Here is a 15,040-nt window from a genome sequence, read left to right as displayed (position 1 = left end):
GTCTCCCATTTTAACATTAATATTTCAGGATTACATTTACAGTTACAAAAAGACACACATACATGGGGGATAACATTACGGTTCACATACAGTCTGGAATTATGCCAATGTATTTTAAGTAGGTTAATGCAGAACTACATTAGTTTTCCATGTTACAACAGTGACTACACTTCAAAATTAAATGTCATGGGCTGGAAGCACTTTGGGAGCTCCTCAGGTCATGAAGGTGTTATGTAAATGCAAGTTCATTCTTTAAGTGCTGGGTAACCATACATTGAGAGTTCAGCTGACCTGACAAGCCAGCGCATCTTGAACAATTTATCAATGGGAAGCATCTTATTCTGTACAACATATGCAAAAGGCACTGATCATTCCAGTTAATATCCAACGTCCACGTCAGGCAGTTCCTAGTAATCTGGAAAAATTGTGGTAGCAACACATGGAGCATAAACAGTATGGAGATTTTACAGATCAAATCACTGGAATTTGGGGCAGAATTTTACAGATCCCACCACTGGGCTTGTAGTCGGTGGCTGGGGGGGGGTGGTTGTGGCCTGTAAAATGTCTCAGGTGGCCTTCCGGCTGCCCACCCATCCGCCTCTGATCTGGCTGCGGTTTTACAGGGAGAGGGCGAGGCCTAGGGCAGCCCGTCCACCCTCGCCCCATTTGAGGCCCTTAAGTGGTCAATTAATGCTCACAGAAGGGCTGCTTTTTGCTCAGTCACAATTCTAAGACTGGCAGTGGGAGGTCAGGGACAAGGGATGCTGGGAGGAGGTAGGGGCTGTGGGTGGTGGGGTGGCTGGGAAGAACTGCAGCTTACCCTGCTTGGGCCACGGGTGGGAAAGGGAAAGGCACCTCTCGCATGGGCCCTCTTTCCCGAGGAACCCCCCCCCACCCCACCACCAGCCACCCTACCCCATCCCAGGCTCCCTAGGCTTTTCCAACCCATCACTCTCCTCGGCCCCCCAGAACCTCCTCTCCAGTCCCCAAGGCGAGACCTCTAACCCCTAACCCTACCTGGTCCCGAGGCTCCCAGCACTTAAGACTTGTTGGACTGCATGTTGTCCCTACAGTGGCCACTGCTTCTGCGGCCGCTGCTGAGACTACAGAGCTGGCGGCCAATCAGGTTTGGTAACAGTTCTCTGAAGTGGGACTTTCTCCCGAGTGAGGGGCCTCCAGCCAGTTAATGTTGCACAGAGTACTAAATGACTGCTGGACTACCAACATCAGCAAGGATGTGTTCCCTGCCAATTTTTTCAGCCATCTGAAAAATGCTGCCCCTGGCAAATTCTTGCAAAATGTGGTAGCGGAACTGACTAGTCACTTCTAGGATGACTGACACCTGCAATTGTGTCGCATGGCCCATACTCCAAAGACTTAGGTGTAACACTACTGAACAAATTTTTACAAACCAGCAAATAACATGCCCTTATATATTTACAAGTGCCTGATTTTAATCCACTCAAAACCCATTCACTTGCATAGGGTTAAAACTGGGCCCTTAAACTCTGAAATTTACAAGCACAACTTTTACCACTTTTTCAATATGAGCGAATACGGTAGCAAACTTCACCATAAAGGTCAGTCCTCAATTAGTTTTGGCTTATGAAGATCTCATTTCACATATCAATTCAGAGCAATCCTTGTGATAATCTGTCAGAGCTTGAAAAGAACCTTGGGGTACTGCCTATCAGGAAAGATTGAACAGCTGGTGCTCTTTTCTCTCGCAAAGGGAAGACTAAGGGGGTGAGCTGATTGAGGGCTTTAGGTTATTGAAGGGTAGGTATGATATTTTGAGAAGATGGGCGGTATTTAATGACACAATAGGGAGGTCTTTCCTGCCAATGAGAGCCACGGGTTGCTTCTTTTAGGGAAGACCCACCAAATTAACTCAGGCACTTAGCTGAACAGCGTCAGGCCTTCCCCGGGATCAAGGACCTGGGGTGCCAATCAGAGGCTGGCAGCTCCCTTGAGCTGCAGCACCATCAGGGTTCCAGTGGCTGCTGCCGGTATGACACCAGCCAAAGTCAAGGATCGTCACGGATCCAGGCGCAAGTGAGCGACTGTGGGAGTAGGGGGTCGTGGGGCGGAGGAGTGGGGGAAGGAGAGGTGGCTGCCAGGTCCCTCCAGCAGGCACTGACTACCTTTGAATGAAGGATCCCCCTACCATTCCCCACCCCGACCAGGAGCCCACAAGCAACTGCACATGGGTTTGCTTGACATGTTCCCTGCCCGCTGCTGCATTAATACTAGCAGTAACAGGAAGAAGCCCTTCAGGGGGCATTAATTTTTCACTTAAGGACTTCAAATTTGTGGCAGGCGGGAAGCCTGTCAACAGACCTTCCTGCCATGGCCTCAATCAGGCCAAAGGTGGAAAGGCAGCCGGGTCCCCATCCTACACCCTCCCACCTGATTAAATGCCCCCCCCCCCCCCCCCCCCCCCCCGCACACCAAACTTACCACGAGGTGTGGGGAGTGGGGGCGGGGGGGGGGGGTGGGGGGGGTTGGCTGCGGTTGGGGAATGGTGGATGGGAGAGCATTAAATTGTCAGATGTTTCCTTTCCTGTGGGAGACCAGGATTGGGGACCATAAATAGGAGATAGTAGATAAATACGAGGGAGAAAGGGTCACAAGGTTATGTTGGTGGGGTGAGATGAAGAGGGGTCAGAGGAGGATTGTGTGCAGCAGTAGCACAGCTATGCAGTTACAGAGCCGAATGGCCTGACACATTTATCAAATGGTACCCCGCTTGTCAATACTGATTTGCCAAAACTGTACCTTTCAGCACCACTGCCGGGTATTTCAAATTCATTATAGTTTTGTAAGTGGGATAAAGGATTTTGTAATGTCACGTCCGCTTCACATGAAGCACAACTTTTTTTGCTGTTAAGTTTCTTACCCACAAAATTTTCATCATCAAAACTGCAATAAAAAGCATGGGATATAAAAGCTGATTGCAAGTCTACCCTGTAAGATACACATGCTGATTTTGAGGATTTAAGCAGTATTGCAACAAGACTAAAACTTTACACATAATTCACTGTACACGGAAAGACAACAATAGATTTCTTTCTGTTCCCCAAGGGCAGAATTTTGCTCTTGGTGGGTGGGCTGAGGCGGTCGGGAAGCCAAGCACACTGCGATTTCATGCTGGCAAGCCAATTAAGGCCCGCCCAGCGTGAAACGCGAGTGGCAGTGCTGAGTGCTGCCTGTGCTGGAGTGGGAGAAGAGAGTGCAAGCCAGCCAAGCACGAACTTCGCACATGTGCGCAAGTGAGCGCTACATAATCTGCCTGAGGCACGGAACTGCCTCAGGGACTTGAAGAGATATTAAAACATGTCCCCTCATGTGACTCTGTCACATGAGCAGGGGCGTGTTATTAACGAAAAATTAAAGTTTTTATTTTATTTTTATTTGCTATTGGAAACCTCAACCTGCCCATGGATGAGGTTTCCAAAAGAATGTAAAGGGCACTTGGCCTTGTTGCCTGCTCACCAACCATCAGGTTGGATGGGCAGCGAAAATTTTAATTTAGTTGACAACTTAATGGCCTTAACAGGCCTTTTAACCGTCTGTGGCTGAGCTGCAGGCACTGACGTGCACCCGCCGACCGAACTATTGCGCAACTGCACATTGACATCAGCACACTTGGCCGACGTCAAAGCGCATCATTTCACACTCGGGCGCACACCCGCATGCCGAGTGGAAATATCTGCTCCAAGAGTTCAAACCTTTTTTCCAGGTGCGTATTTTATTAAAGGCACATACTATAAACCCCGTGATTTTTCTTGACAGATGTGTGCAACAAGCTGTCAATCATACTGATAGTCGAGGAGAAAACTAAATTTCAACTGTGAAGGAACTAACCTGTCTGAAATGACAGCATTGCCAGTAACTAATAAATTTGAAAGGATATGTTTTTGGTTAAGTATTTGCTAGAAATGGGAGGACAATGTGGAAAGGGGAAAGACATAGAGCCACAAAACAGGAGCAAGAGTAGGCCACATGGTCTATTGGGCCCACACCACCTTTTAGTAAGATCCTAACTGAACTTCTACATCAACTACAGTTTCCCATTCTATCCCCTTAACTCTTAATCCCCTTATTGTCCAAAATTCTATCATTCTCCGTCTTGAAGATACTCTTTGATTGAGCATCCATAACCCTCTGGGGTAGAGAATTTCAAAAATACACAACCCTTTGATCTGAAGAAATCTCACCTCATCTCAGTCCAAAATAGCCAACCCTTTATCCTGAGACAATGACTGCCAGTTCTAGATTCCCCAGCCAAGGGAAACAACCTTTCAGCACCTACCCTGTCAAGCCCTCTAAGAACTTTATACATTTCAGTGGGGTCACCTCTTATTCTTTTGAACTCCAGAGAACATAGGCCCATTTTGCTCAGTCTTTCCCCACAGGACAGCCTTCTCATTCAGGAATCAATCTGGTGATTTGTCTTTCCCGCACACACACACACACAGACACACACCCCCCCTCCCCCCCACCCCGCTGCCCGCCCCGGCTCAAACCCCTTACAACCTCTAAAACAGGTATATCCTTCCTTAGGTAAGAAGAACCAAACTGTACGCAGTACTTCAGATGTGGTCTCACCAAAGGCCTACATAATTGCAGTATGACTTCCTTATACTTCAACCCTCTTACATACAACATACCATTTGCCTTAATTGCTTACTGTACTTCCATGTTAACATTTGTGATTAGTGTACAAGGACCCTCAAATCCCTCTAAATATCAAAGCTTATTCATCTTTTACCCTCCAAAAACTTCTGCTTTTTCATTCTTCCCATCAATGCGTATAATCCATATTATAATGCCCACAAAATACACTTTTTGTCCATTCACTTAACTGGCCTCTATCAGTTTTCAGCCTCTTTGCCTGCTCCTCACTGCTAACCTTCCTACCTAGCTTTGTATCATCAGTAATTTTGGATATGTTGATATCCTGTCATCTAAGCCATGCATAAAGATTGTAAATAACCGAGGCCTCAGCACTGATCCTTGCAGTACTCCACTAATTACATGCCAACATCCAAAAATGACCTGTTTATTCCTGCTCCATTTTCTCTGTTAACCAATCCTCAATCCATAATATATAACCCCTGATCCCACGAGCTCTAATCTTATGCAATAACCTCCTCCATGGCACCTTATTGAATGCCTTCTGAAATATCCAAATATATTACATCCACTTATTCTCCCTTATCTATTCTACCTGTTACACTGTCAAAAAAGTCTAATAGATTGGACAAATACAATTTCCTTTTCATAAAGCCAAATTGACTCTGCCTAAATATATTGTAATTTTCCAGGTGTCTTAGTACCAAATCCTTAATAATAGATTCCAGCATTTTCCCTACTACTAATGTCAAGTTAATTGGTCTGTAGTTTGCTGTTTTCTCTCTCCCTCCTTTCTTGAACAGCAGGGTTACATCAGCTACCTTTCAACCCATGTGGACTGTTCTAGAATCTAGGGCATTCTGGAAGATCACCACCAATCACTAACATCTCTGCAGACACCTTTTTTTTTTTAAAAACAGCGAAGTGTAGGCCATCAAATCCAGGGGATTGGAAAGCTTTTAGTCCCCTTAATTTTTCCAGTGCTTTTTCTTTATTAATATTAATTACTTTAAGTACCTCACACCCGTTAGATTCTTGGTTCCCCGCAATTTCCGGTATTTTTTTGTGTCCTCAGACAAAATATATGTTTAACATCCCTACCTTTTCCTCATTCATCATTATAAGTTCCCCTGTCTTTGTCTCTAAGGGACCCACGTTTACTTTCACTATTCTCTTTTTATGTACGTGTAAAAGCTCTTGCAATCTGTTTTTATATTTTTTGCTAGTTCACACTCATTCTATTTTCTTTCGCTAACAATTTCTTGGATACCCTTTGCTAATTTTTAAAACCCTCCTAATCCCCAGACTTGGTTTGTCTTTTTTGACAACATTGTAAGCTTATTTTAATCTAATGCCATCCATACTTCTCTATTTCTCCAATGGAGTTTTATTCCTCAAAAGAATGTATATTCACTGAGAATTGTGAATTATTTCCTTAAATGTTTATCTACTATCGCTTATCTACCATCATATCTTTTAATCCAATTTCCCAAACTACCTCAGTCAATTCACCCTTCATACCTCCACAATTGGCTTTGTTTAAATTTAAGACTAGTTTTGAACTAAACATTACTCTCAGCCTTAACTTGAAGTCGTTTCATATTATGATCACTCTTCCCCTGATAATCCTTAACTATAGGAATAATAATTAAATCTGCCTCATTATGCAATGCTAGATCCAAAATAGCCTATTCCCTTGAAATATTGTTACAGAAAACTATCTCAAATGTATTCCATTAACATGTCCTTCAAGTTATTTTCTACTTTATGTCCTGTTTCTTATCTTTGTTGTGACTGATGTATCATTTTCTGCCCTTTCTTATCCCCCTTTTGATCCACCATTCATCTGAAGGGCATTGACAATGGCTGGGATCCAGCTCTCTGGCCATTGATGGTCCTATCTTTAATATTTCTGCCAGTCTAGAGAGTGGAAGGGGGTGCTTACAGGTTATTGGGGAGGATATCACACAACTACAAACCTGCCCTACTTGATGTTTAAAGAAATAAATGTTCCACCACAGATCACAAACAGCCCCTAAACTATCTGGTCATTATTTTACTTCTTTTTGTGGGAGCTTGCTATGCACAAATTGGCTGCCGTATTTCCCTATGTTACAACTGTCAGTAGACTTCAACAGTACTTCACTGACTGTAATACATTACAAGATGCCTTGAGATAGCAATACGCACTGTGTAGGTGCAAGTTCTTTCTTTTTTCCACTGTAATTTGCCTTCACTGTGCAGCAGTGCCTGGCAGCCAGCCCACACTTTGCCACAGTGACACAATTGATGCTCAGTGTTTGGAAAATCCCATACAAGAACCCACATCCTCCCATTTGATGATACAGCAAATTGGCACTACAGTGCAGGATGAAGCCCTGATAGTTTTACTGAGACAAGAAGACTTCCATTATGTGACACAGTGAGGGTTCCCTCCCCCCACCTACTGGATGATGGACATAGGCAGATAGTAATCACCAAATTTTGGCCATACACATATAGTACAGTAAAACTGTAGTGACAAATCCAATATAAATAACAGGCTTAATTTATTACTTCCTGGGCTATGAAGTTGATTTCATTCAGCTGGGAAGCTGTGCAATGAGGTGTAAGGTTTTATCCTGGAAATCACAATGGATAACAGAAAGAGAGAGAAAGAGAGAGAGACGAAATTTGGAGCTCAAAACTCTAACTTATCTCCTATTAGTCTTCTTTTTATAAAACGTCATTTCTTAATGTTCTTAAATATTCATTTGCCTATTCTGTAAAATGTAAACACCTTTTAATTCTCAATCAAGTTGTTCCAGCCATTCTGGGAAGCAAAGCTCAAATTTTGACCGTACACATATAGTACAGTAAAACCGTAGGGACAAATCCAATATAAATATAAAAAGCTCCTTGCTTCCCAAGGATTAGCTTTTTCATTCCTTTGTGAAAAAAATAATGGCTAGGGTTATTGCTCACCTATATTAAATATATCACATCGCAGAGGAAAACAGAACTCTTTGTGAATGAAGCCAATAAAAACGTAAATAAGGAAGCAGCAGCCACGTGGGAATTAAATTGGTCCAGAAAATTCATGGCAACTCAACATATCTGGATCCCATGCCTTTTGGCCAGGTTTGGCAGATTGGCACCAAGGGTTTACAGGTAGTCCACTGGAACCATTGAATAAATTCAAGGCCTTGACATGCTATCTTTAAATCAAGGCTCAACATGCCAACAATGAGATCATTAATACCCTGATATGTTGCATGCATGCCAACTGTGCAGGGCTGCCAACTTTCCAGGACTGTCCTGGAGTCTATAGGAAGTGAAGGTTAATTTCCTGGGCACTGCTGCAAACAAATCCTGAAGAAAAAGTATAACATTGGAGAATTGTGCACGTATGCGTATTTTTACCCCCATTTCCTTTGAACATCTATGTTTATTAGCTGTAAATACATTGCAGAGAGGAGAGGGGAAAGGCCCTTTCACTGGTTTGGGGCAGTTTTAGGAGGCCACTCACATACTGAAAACCTCCAGGAGAAACATGTCCCATCAGAGTTGGCAACCCTATAGTTGTGCATCATGACCATCGACAAGCAGTCCAAGGAAGGAGGAGGATTTGAACTCCAAATAAAGTTGAGTCTTACCTGCGTGCAAGTAAGCCAAGTCCGGATTCTCAATATCTGGATGAAACTCCTTGAGATGGTTGCGGAATTCTAATGGGATGTTGGTTCCATACTCACACTTTGGGCAGTTGTACATTTTTACTCCCTCATGTTTGCCAGTGTGTAGGATATGCTTGCGGATGTTCTCAGCACAGTTCGACCTAATGGGTTTGTTCCAAAAAGAATATTTCATCACTTTCAGCACTTTTTAAAATTGTAGCCTTAATGTTTTAATTTTTTCCAGGAGATGTATGTCTTATAGATGATTCAGCAATTATAATATTTAACAAAAGCAGTCTATTAAAATGAAAGTCTAAACTGCTGCAGTTTAAGCAAGGCACAGAGAAAGATCCAATGGGAAGTGAGGTGCATGAACTGAAGCTGAAAGAGGGAGGGCAATTATTACACTTAAGTCACCTAATTATCCATCATGTTGACTATGAGGCTACTGCAACTATTAGGATTGATTAGGTTTGCATATACAGTTTAGAACCTGAAAGCCTGATAAAAGATGTCGTTACAGAGTGAGCGCAACATTGGCAATGAAAGTAACAATTTGCATGTCAACATATGATTCAAGAAAAATCACTGAATGTAAAACTATAAAAGGAATGCTTTCTAAAAAGAGGAAAAAATAAGAAAAGTGGTTGAATATTTTAACATGGTTCTACTTTAACCATACATTCCCATTTATCCTCTCACCATCAAAAATTATCCTCTGTCCAAAATGTTAGGATCATGTGTGTCCTGAGCCCTTGTTATGATTGCTCTTGCAGTCTATTTTTCCCTCAGATGCTGAATAACTTCCTTAATGCCTGACCCTCCATCCAGTTGGGAACTATCCAATCAAAGGAAGCAACTTGACAGGTCAGATACTCCTGAGACTCGACCTTCTGCATCTGAAGTCACAAGTACTTGACCCTTTGATCTACTGAGACCTTTCTGAGCTGTTAATTCGTCAACATGCTTTGTTGGAACACCACACTTAATTCCAGATCTAAGCCCAAGTTAAACAAATTCAAAAAGGCTAGTACATTTTTCAAAATAAATTTTGTTTTAAAAAAGAATTATTTTTTAGTATTTTAAAAGCAAACAACCAAATTGCATGTTAGAATATTCAAGGATAAACATTCAGTTTAAACTAAACTGTCTGACACTATAATGGTGCTGATAAACTCTTGTATTTTTTCCTTCCAGGTCTGGAGCTATACAGCAAAAAGTGAAGTCAATAATAAATAAAATACATATATACTAACATGTTACAATTTCTCTTTTATAGCATTCATGTATAAACCAGTAAAATAGGTATTTGTTGCAACTCTGGAACAATCCTGTATGAAGTTGATCAAATTGTATTGCTAAATGTCTATTTTTTTTAATGTCCTTTCCTCATTCTATCTTTTGGTTCTGTAAAGTAACAAGTCCTTGGTTAAAAAGGCCTAATGGCAGATACCTTCCCTTAAACAATAAGGTATGATGATGTAAGCTTGCAGATATCTCTGTGGGAACCATCAATGGCTTTCCTATGCTGCTCTTCCTGGAAGTTTCTTTCAGTCAAGCCACCACCTGACAACCCAACCTCCGCCATCCCACTGCTGTCAATGTTCTGTTTCCTCCCTCCTGCTGAATTAGCCAAGACTCTCAAAGACAGAAAGATAGTCTTTTGCCGAGAACTTCAACTAAGCATTTTCGGCACAACAATGCTCAAAGATTTTCTTCTAATCCGGTTGGGTTAATATCAGAGGATCAATTCTTGTTGCTGATATGACATCATTCTCCCGCATCAGCACAGCCCCAAGAATTTTGAGCAACGGCACCCTTGGTGCTTGACAGTAGGCTCCCCCATGATGTGCATCATGCTCTTTTGCTAGTTACAGAAGACGATATCAGCGGCAACAACCAGAGAGGTGGTCAAGAACAAGGAGCACTAGAAATGAAAAAATAGATTTTATAGAAGTGTGCTGTTTTTCATATGCAGCATCCAAATATCCTTACTTGCACCAAGTTTTGTTCATTCAGTACTCCTGTGTTCGCTGACCTGCACCAGCTCCCAGTCCAACAACGCCCAATTCTATATTCCTTATCCTTGTTTTCAAATCCTTCAATGGCATTGCCCCTCTCCATCTCTGCAACCTTCTCCAGCTCCACAAGCCATCGAAATCTCTGTGCTCCTCCAATCCTGGCCATCTTGTGCATCCCCAATCTTAATCACTTCACCATTGCTGGCCACGCTTAGCTTCTTTGGTGCTAAATTCTGGAATTTCCTCCCTAAACCTCTCCAACTCTGTACCGCGCTTTACTCTCTTAAGGTGTTTCTTAAAACCTACCTCTTCGACCAAGCTTTTGGTCATCTGTGCTGATATCGCTTTCTGAGGCTTGGTGGCAAAATGTTTATTTGATAACGCTCTTGTTAATTGCCTTGGGACATTTTGCTGTATTAAAGATGTGATATAAAAGCAAGTTGTTGTTATATTATAAAGCTAACTATTCCCTGGGGTATGGAATATGAACAGATTATAAGAAGTGGAGAATAATTTACAACTAATGTTGCTTGGTTACTGTAGGCATATTACAGTCAATACTATATTCTAATCACATACCATACTGTAACATCATCTTTACTCTTGTGCCTTCATTGCCTCATGCAAAAGATTAGCAAATGCTGCCTGTTACATAACCATATTTTTCATCAGTTAATGGGCTTGTTTGGGAAAATGAATCATTCTTCTAAAATATTTTGAGTACACATATAACAGAGCTCACACATGATACTCTGGGGTGAACAGATCCTTTTAAAATATACAAGCTGTACTGTATATTATACATTTTATTGCAAAGGTCCAACCTCCTCACATCCTTAAACAGCACCTTCCAAACCCATGACCGCTACCATCTAGAAGGACAAGGGCAGCAGGCACATGGAAACACCATCGTCTGGAAGATCCCCTCCAAGTCACTCACCATCCATTTTCACCATGGAAATATATCGGCTTTCCTTCACTATCACTGGGTCAAAATCCTGGACTCCCTCCTTAACAGCACTGTGGGTGTACCTACACCACATGGACTGCAGCGGTTCAAGAAGGCAGCTCACCACCACCCTCTCGAGGACAATTAGGGATGGGCAATGAATGCTGGCCTAGCCAGTGACACCCACATCTCATGAATGAATAATAAAAAAAAAGACAGCAATATCCAAAATTCAGGGAAGGATTCAAGGTCAATACAAAAACCAGGTGACAGCTACGGACTGTCCATTTCTTGAATATCTGTACTGATAGATCACGACAAATAGTGTAAACTCTTTCATTAAAAAGTGTGGCTTAATTGCACGATGCATCAAAACCGACGTGCTAGAATATTCTATGGTAAACTGAAATTAAGTAGAGCCATATAACAACTTGCATTTATATAGCGCCATTAATGTAGCAAAATGTTCCAAGGTGACTCACAGGACCATTATGAAACAAAATTTGAAAGTAGCATTGAAATGAACCACAAAGTAAGAGGGATAAAGGAGAGAACTTCAAAGATCATATAAATGATGGACAATATGTTTGTAGGTTTAAGCGTGTATGGAAGGGGTGGAATGGTGGGGCGGAGAGGTGATTAAGCAAACATTTATCTAAATTAATAATTAATGTGTTGTACAGCAGCTCTGATGACGTTTCAAAGGCAAATTACTGCAATGCTAGAAGTCTGAAATAAGAACAGAAAATGCTGGAAATAATCAGCAGGTCTGGCAGCCTCTGTGGCAAGAGATACAGAGTTAACGCTTCAGGCTGATGACCTTTTGTTAGAACTGAGAAAACGTTTTGGATTAACATGTTTTAAACAATGTTTTAAAAAGGGGGAGGAGAGAACAAAAGGAGTGGGCTGTAAGATGGTGGAAAGCTAGAGTGATTTCAATGATGGGGAATGGTAGTGGGACTAAAAAATAAAACTGGGTCCAGGGGAGGTGTAAATGGCAACAGCAGAATTATTACCAACAGCTGCTGTCTGGAGAAATGGGAGCGGTGATTATTATCTGAAATTGCTGAGCTGGGAAGGTTGTACAGTAATGCTTTGGTCGGGAGATGCTTGATGTGATACAACTATTCAACCTTACAGATCAGTAAAGCTTTCCGCTCTCAGTCTGGTGGTTGCAGCATTTGCTGTGGTTGGCTTCAGTTGCTTTTGGATGGTCAGATTTCCCACTCCTGACAGCTATCCAGTGACACCTGCAGGAAAATGTACCTCTGCATGGGGTGTTTGGACAAAGGCAAGATCAATCTTGGTTTATGTTTGCTGAAGACTAGTCTACGCATAATACTAGCTTGGAGCTTATGACCATATGGGTGAGATAACAAAGAGTTGCTAGCAACAACAACCAATTACATTTATATGGCACATTTGACATAGTAAAATTTCCCATGGTGCTTCACAAGACTGTCACCGGGCAAAATTTGACACTGAGCCACATAGTCAGATATCAGGACGCGTGACCAAAACACTTGGCCCAAGAGATAAGTTTTAAGGAATGACTTAAAAGAGGAGAGCGAGGTGGATGGGTTTAGTGAAGGAATTCCAGATATAGGACATAGGCAGCTCAAGGCAGCAAACCACTGGTAAAATCAGGACGCTCAAAGGGGCAAAGTTGGAGGATCACAGAGAGCTTGGAGGGTTGTTGAATTGGAGGAGGTTATAGAGATAGGGAGAGTGGGTGGGGTGCGAAGCCATGGAGTCATTTGAACGCAAACATGATAATTCTAAAATTAAGATGTTGCCAGCTGGGGAGCCAATGCAGGTCATTGAGCAGAGGGGTAATGCATGAACAGGACTTGTTGGGAGTTAGGATACAGGCAGCAACGCTTTGGATAAGGTCAAGTTTATGGAACCATTGAAACATGCCCAATAAATGATGATGCCGCATTTGAGAGCAACGGGTACAATTGGAAGGAAAGGAAATGCAAGATTTAACTTTAATGAAATAAAGGTACAAGATAATGTAGAAGTTGAAGGTTTTTCCTGAAATATAAATCGTACAAAGGGAAGTTGCCAAATTACTATGAGCAGTTCTGGGCATCACACCTTAGAAAGGATATAGTGGTCTTGGAGGGAGCACAGCGTGGATATAAGGGTTAAATTATGAGGAGAAATGACACAATTTAGAACTATATTCCCTGTAATTTGGAAGATTAAGGGGTGATTTGATCAAAGTTTTCAAGATATTAAGTGGAACAGATAGGATGGAGAGAAACTTCTAGCACTAGGGGGCATTGTCTAAAAATTAGAGTCAGGTTTTTCAGGAGTGAAATGAGGAAACAGTTCTACAAAAAAAAAGGTGGCAGGAGTTTGGAACTCTCTGCTACAAATGAGGCTAGATCAATTGTATATTTTCAAACTGAAACTGGTAGTTTCTTGTCGTCCAACAGTATAAAGGAATGTGATGCAAAGGTATATGGAATTATGTTGCCGATCAGCCATGACCCCACCAAATGGTGCAAAAGGCTTGAAGGGCTAAAGGGCCTTCTCCTGTCCCTACAAAGAGAGGTCATTCCATATCAGATATTGAAAAAGCTGCCGCACCTACATTTTCATGTACGTTAGCACGTTGATGATAAACTGCATTTTGGTTTTAAAAAAAACTTGCGGTACACATGAAAGAGTGGATCATTTTCATTCTCTCGCAATGCCCCAAAAACAGAAACAGATAAACCCAGCGTTGCTTTTGTTACCTAACCCAGTGACTTGCTGCTGATAACTGTAGGAGAGGACGAAGGGTCGGCATCAGGTGATGCTGCAGCTTAAGCAAGATGCAGAGCACAGACACTCTCCTTAGCAAAAGCTGCATGAGGTTAACCCGGTGGGAACTTTACAGTGATGGTCTTCAATAGGATACTCTAGTTGGAAAGGGCTGCGAGAAAGCTTACTCAGCTTCTTTCTCATCAGAAATAAAATGAGTTTTAAAAAATGGTTGATTTTCATTCACGCTTGGAGACCTTGAATACAGCAGTACAATAGCCTGTGGCAGATTGGTAATGCAGAACAGTAAGTAGATTAGTAAAATGAAGACACACAAAAATGGATTCAGACGATAAATGGGAGAAAAACTGTATTAAAATGACAATATAACTACAAAACAAAAAAAAAAGCTCATGAATGCAAACATTGGATGTAACCGGTAGACACATAGCAGATGTAAAAAAAAACACAACTGGATTCCATGGCTCATTTCACCCAGTAAACAATCAAATGGTACTTGATTTTGTTTGAAATTCGCAAAACAAATTGGTGCAATATTGTCAGCTGCATTAGCTCAGCCTAACAAGGAACATATCCATAACGTGCAGACTGGCAAGGAAACAAATTGAACTTATGATTTGTAAAACACACGGGATGCAAATTATGAACCTGGGAGATGGTGAAGTATTATTTCCTGATACAATATTGGAATTAACGCTATAGGAAATAAATTGCTTTGTGCCTTCATCATAATTTTCTTTTAAAAGCTCTTGTGGCAATGACATTGCTTGCTGTCCAGTTTGTAACCAGTATATTTCAATTATATTTCAGCGCTCTTTCAGATCATCTCTGCTAAGAAGTGCGTGCTCATTCTACGCAAATCCAGAAAAAGTATCTCTTTACAACTTTTAAAAAGGATTCTGTGGAATGATTGCAAAGAAAACAGAGGCTACCTGACTTTACAACATAGACCTGAATAATACATGGCTGCTTCATAAAAAGCCGATGCAGTCATTTAAAAATGT

The 15,040-nt window shown here is 41.8% G+C and overlaps 1 protein-coding gene across 2 annotated transcripts in view; it reads right to left on the bottom strand.

Annotated features, from left to right (window-relative positions):
• znf407 (zinc finger protein 407) overlaps nt 1-15,040 on the bottom strand; it is a 427,383-nt gene that overhangs the window by 105,096 nt on the left and 307,247 nt on the right. For both annotated transcript variants that reach the window (XM_041189572.1, XM_041189573.1), the window contains exon 8: nt 8,274-8,452. In XM_041189572.1, coding sequence (XP_041045506.1) covers nt 8,274-8,452 — 179 coding nt within the window. The remainder of the gene's footprint in view (nt 1-8,273; nt 8,453-15,040) is intronic.

This window comes from Carcharodon carcharias, chromosome 6 (assembly GCF_017639515.1).
Source record: "Carcharodon carcharias isolate sCarCar2 chromosome 6, sCarCar2.pri, whole genome shotgun sequence".
NCBI lineage: Eukaryota > Metazoa > Chordata > Chondrichthyes > Lamniformes > Lamnidae > Carcharodon > Carcharodon carcharias.
The sequence above is the reverse complement of the archived record's forward strand: the minus strand, read 5'-3'. Positions and strand labels throughout refer to the sequence as shown.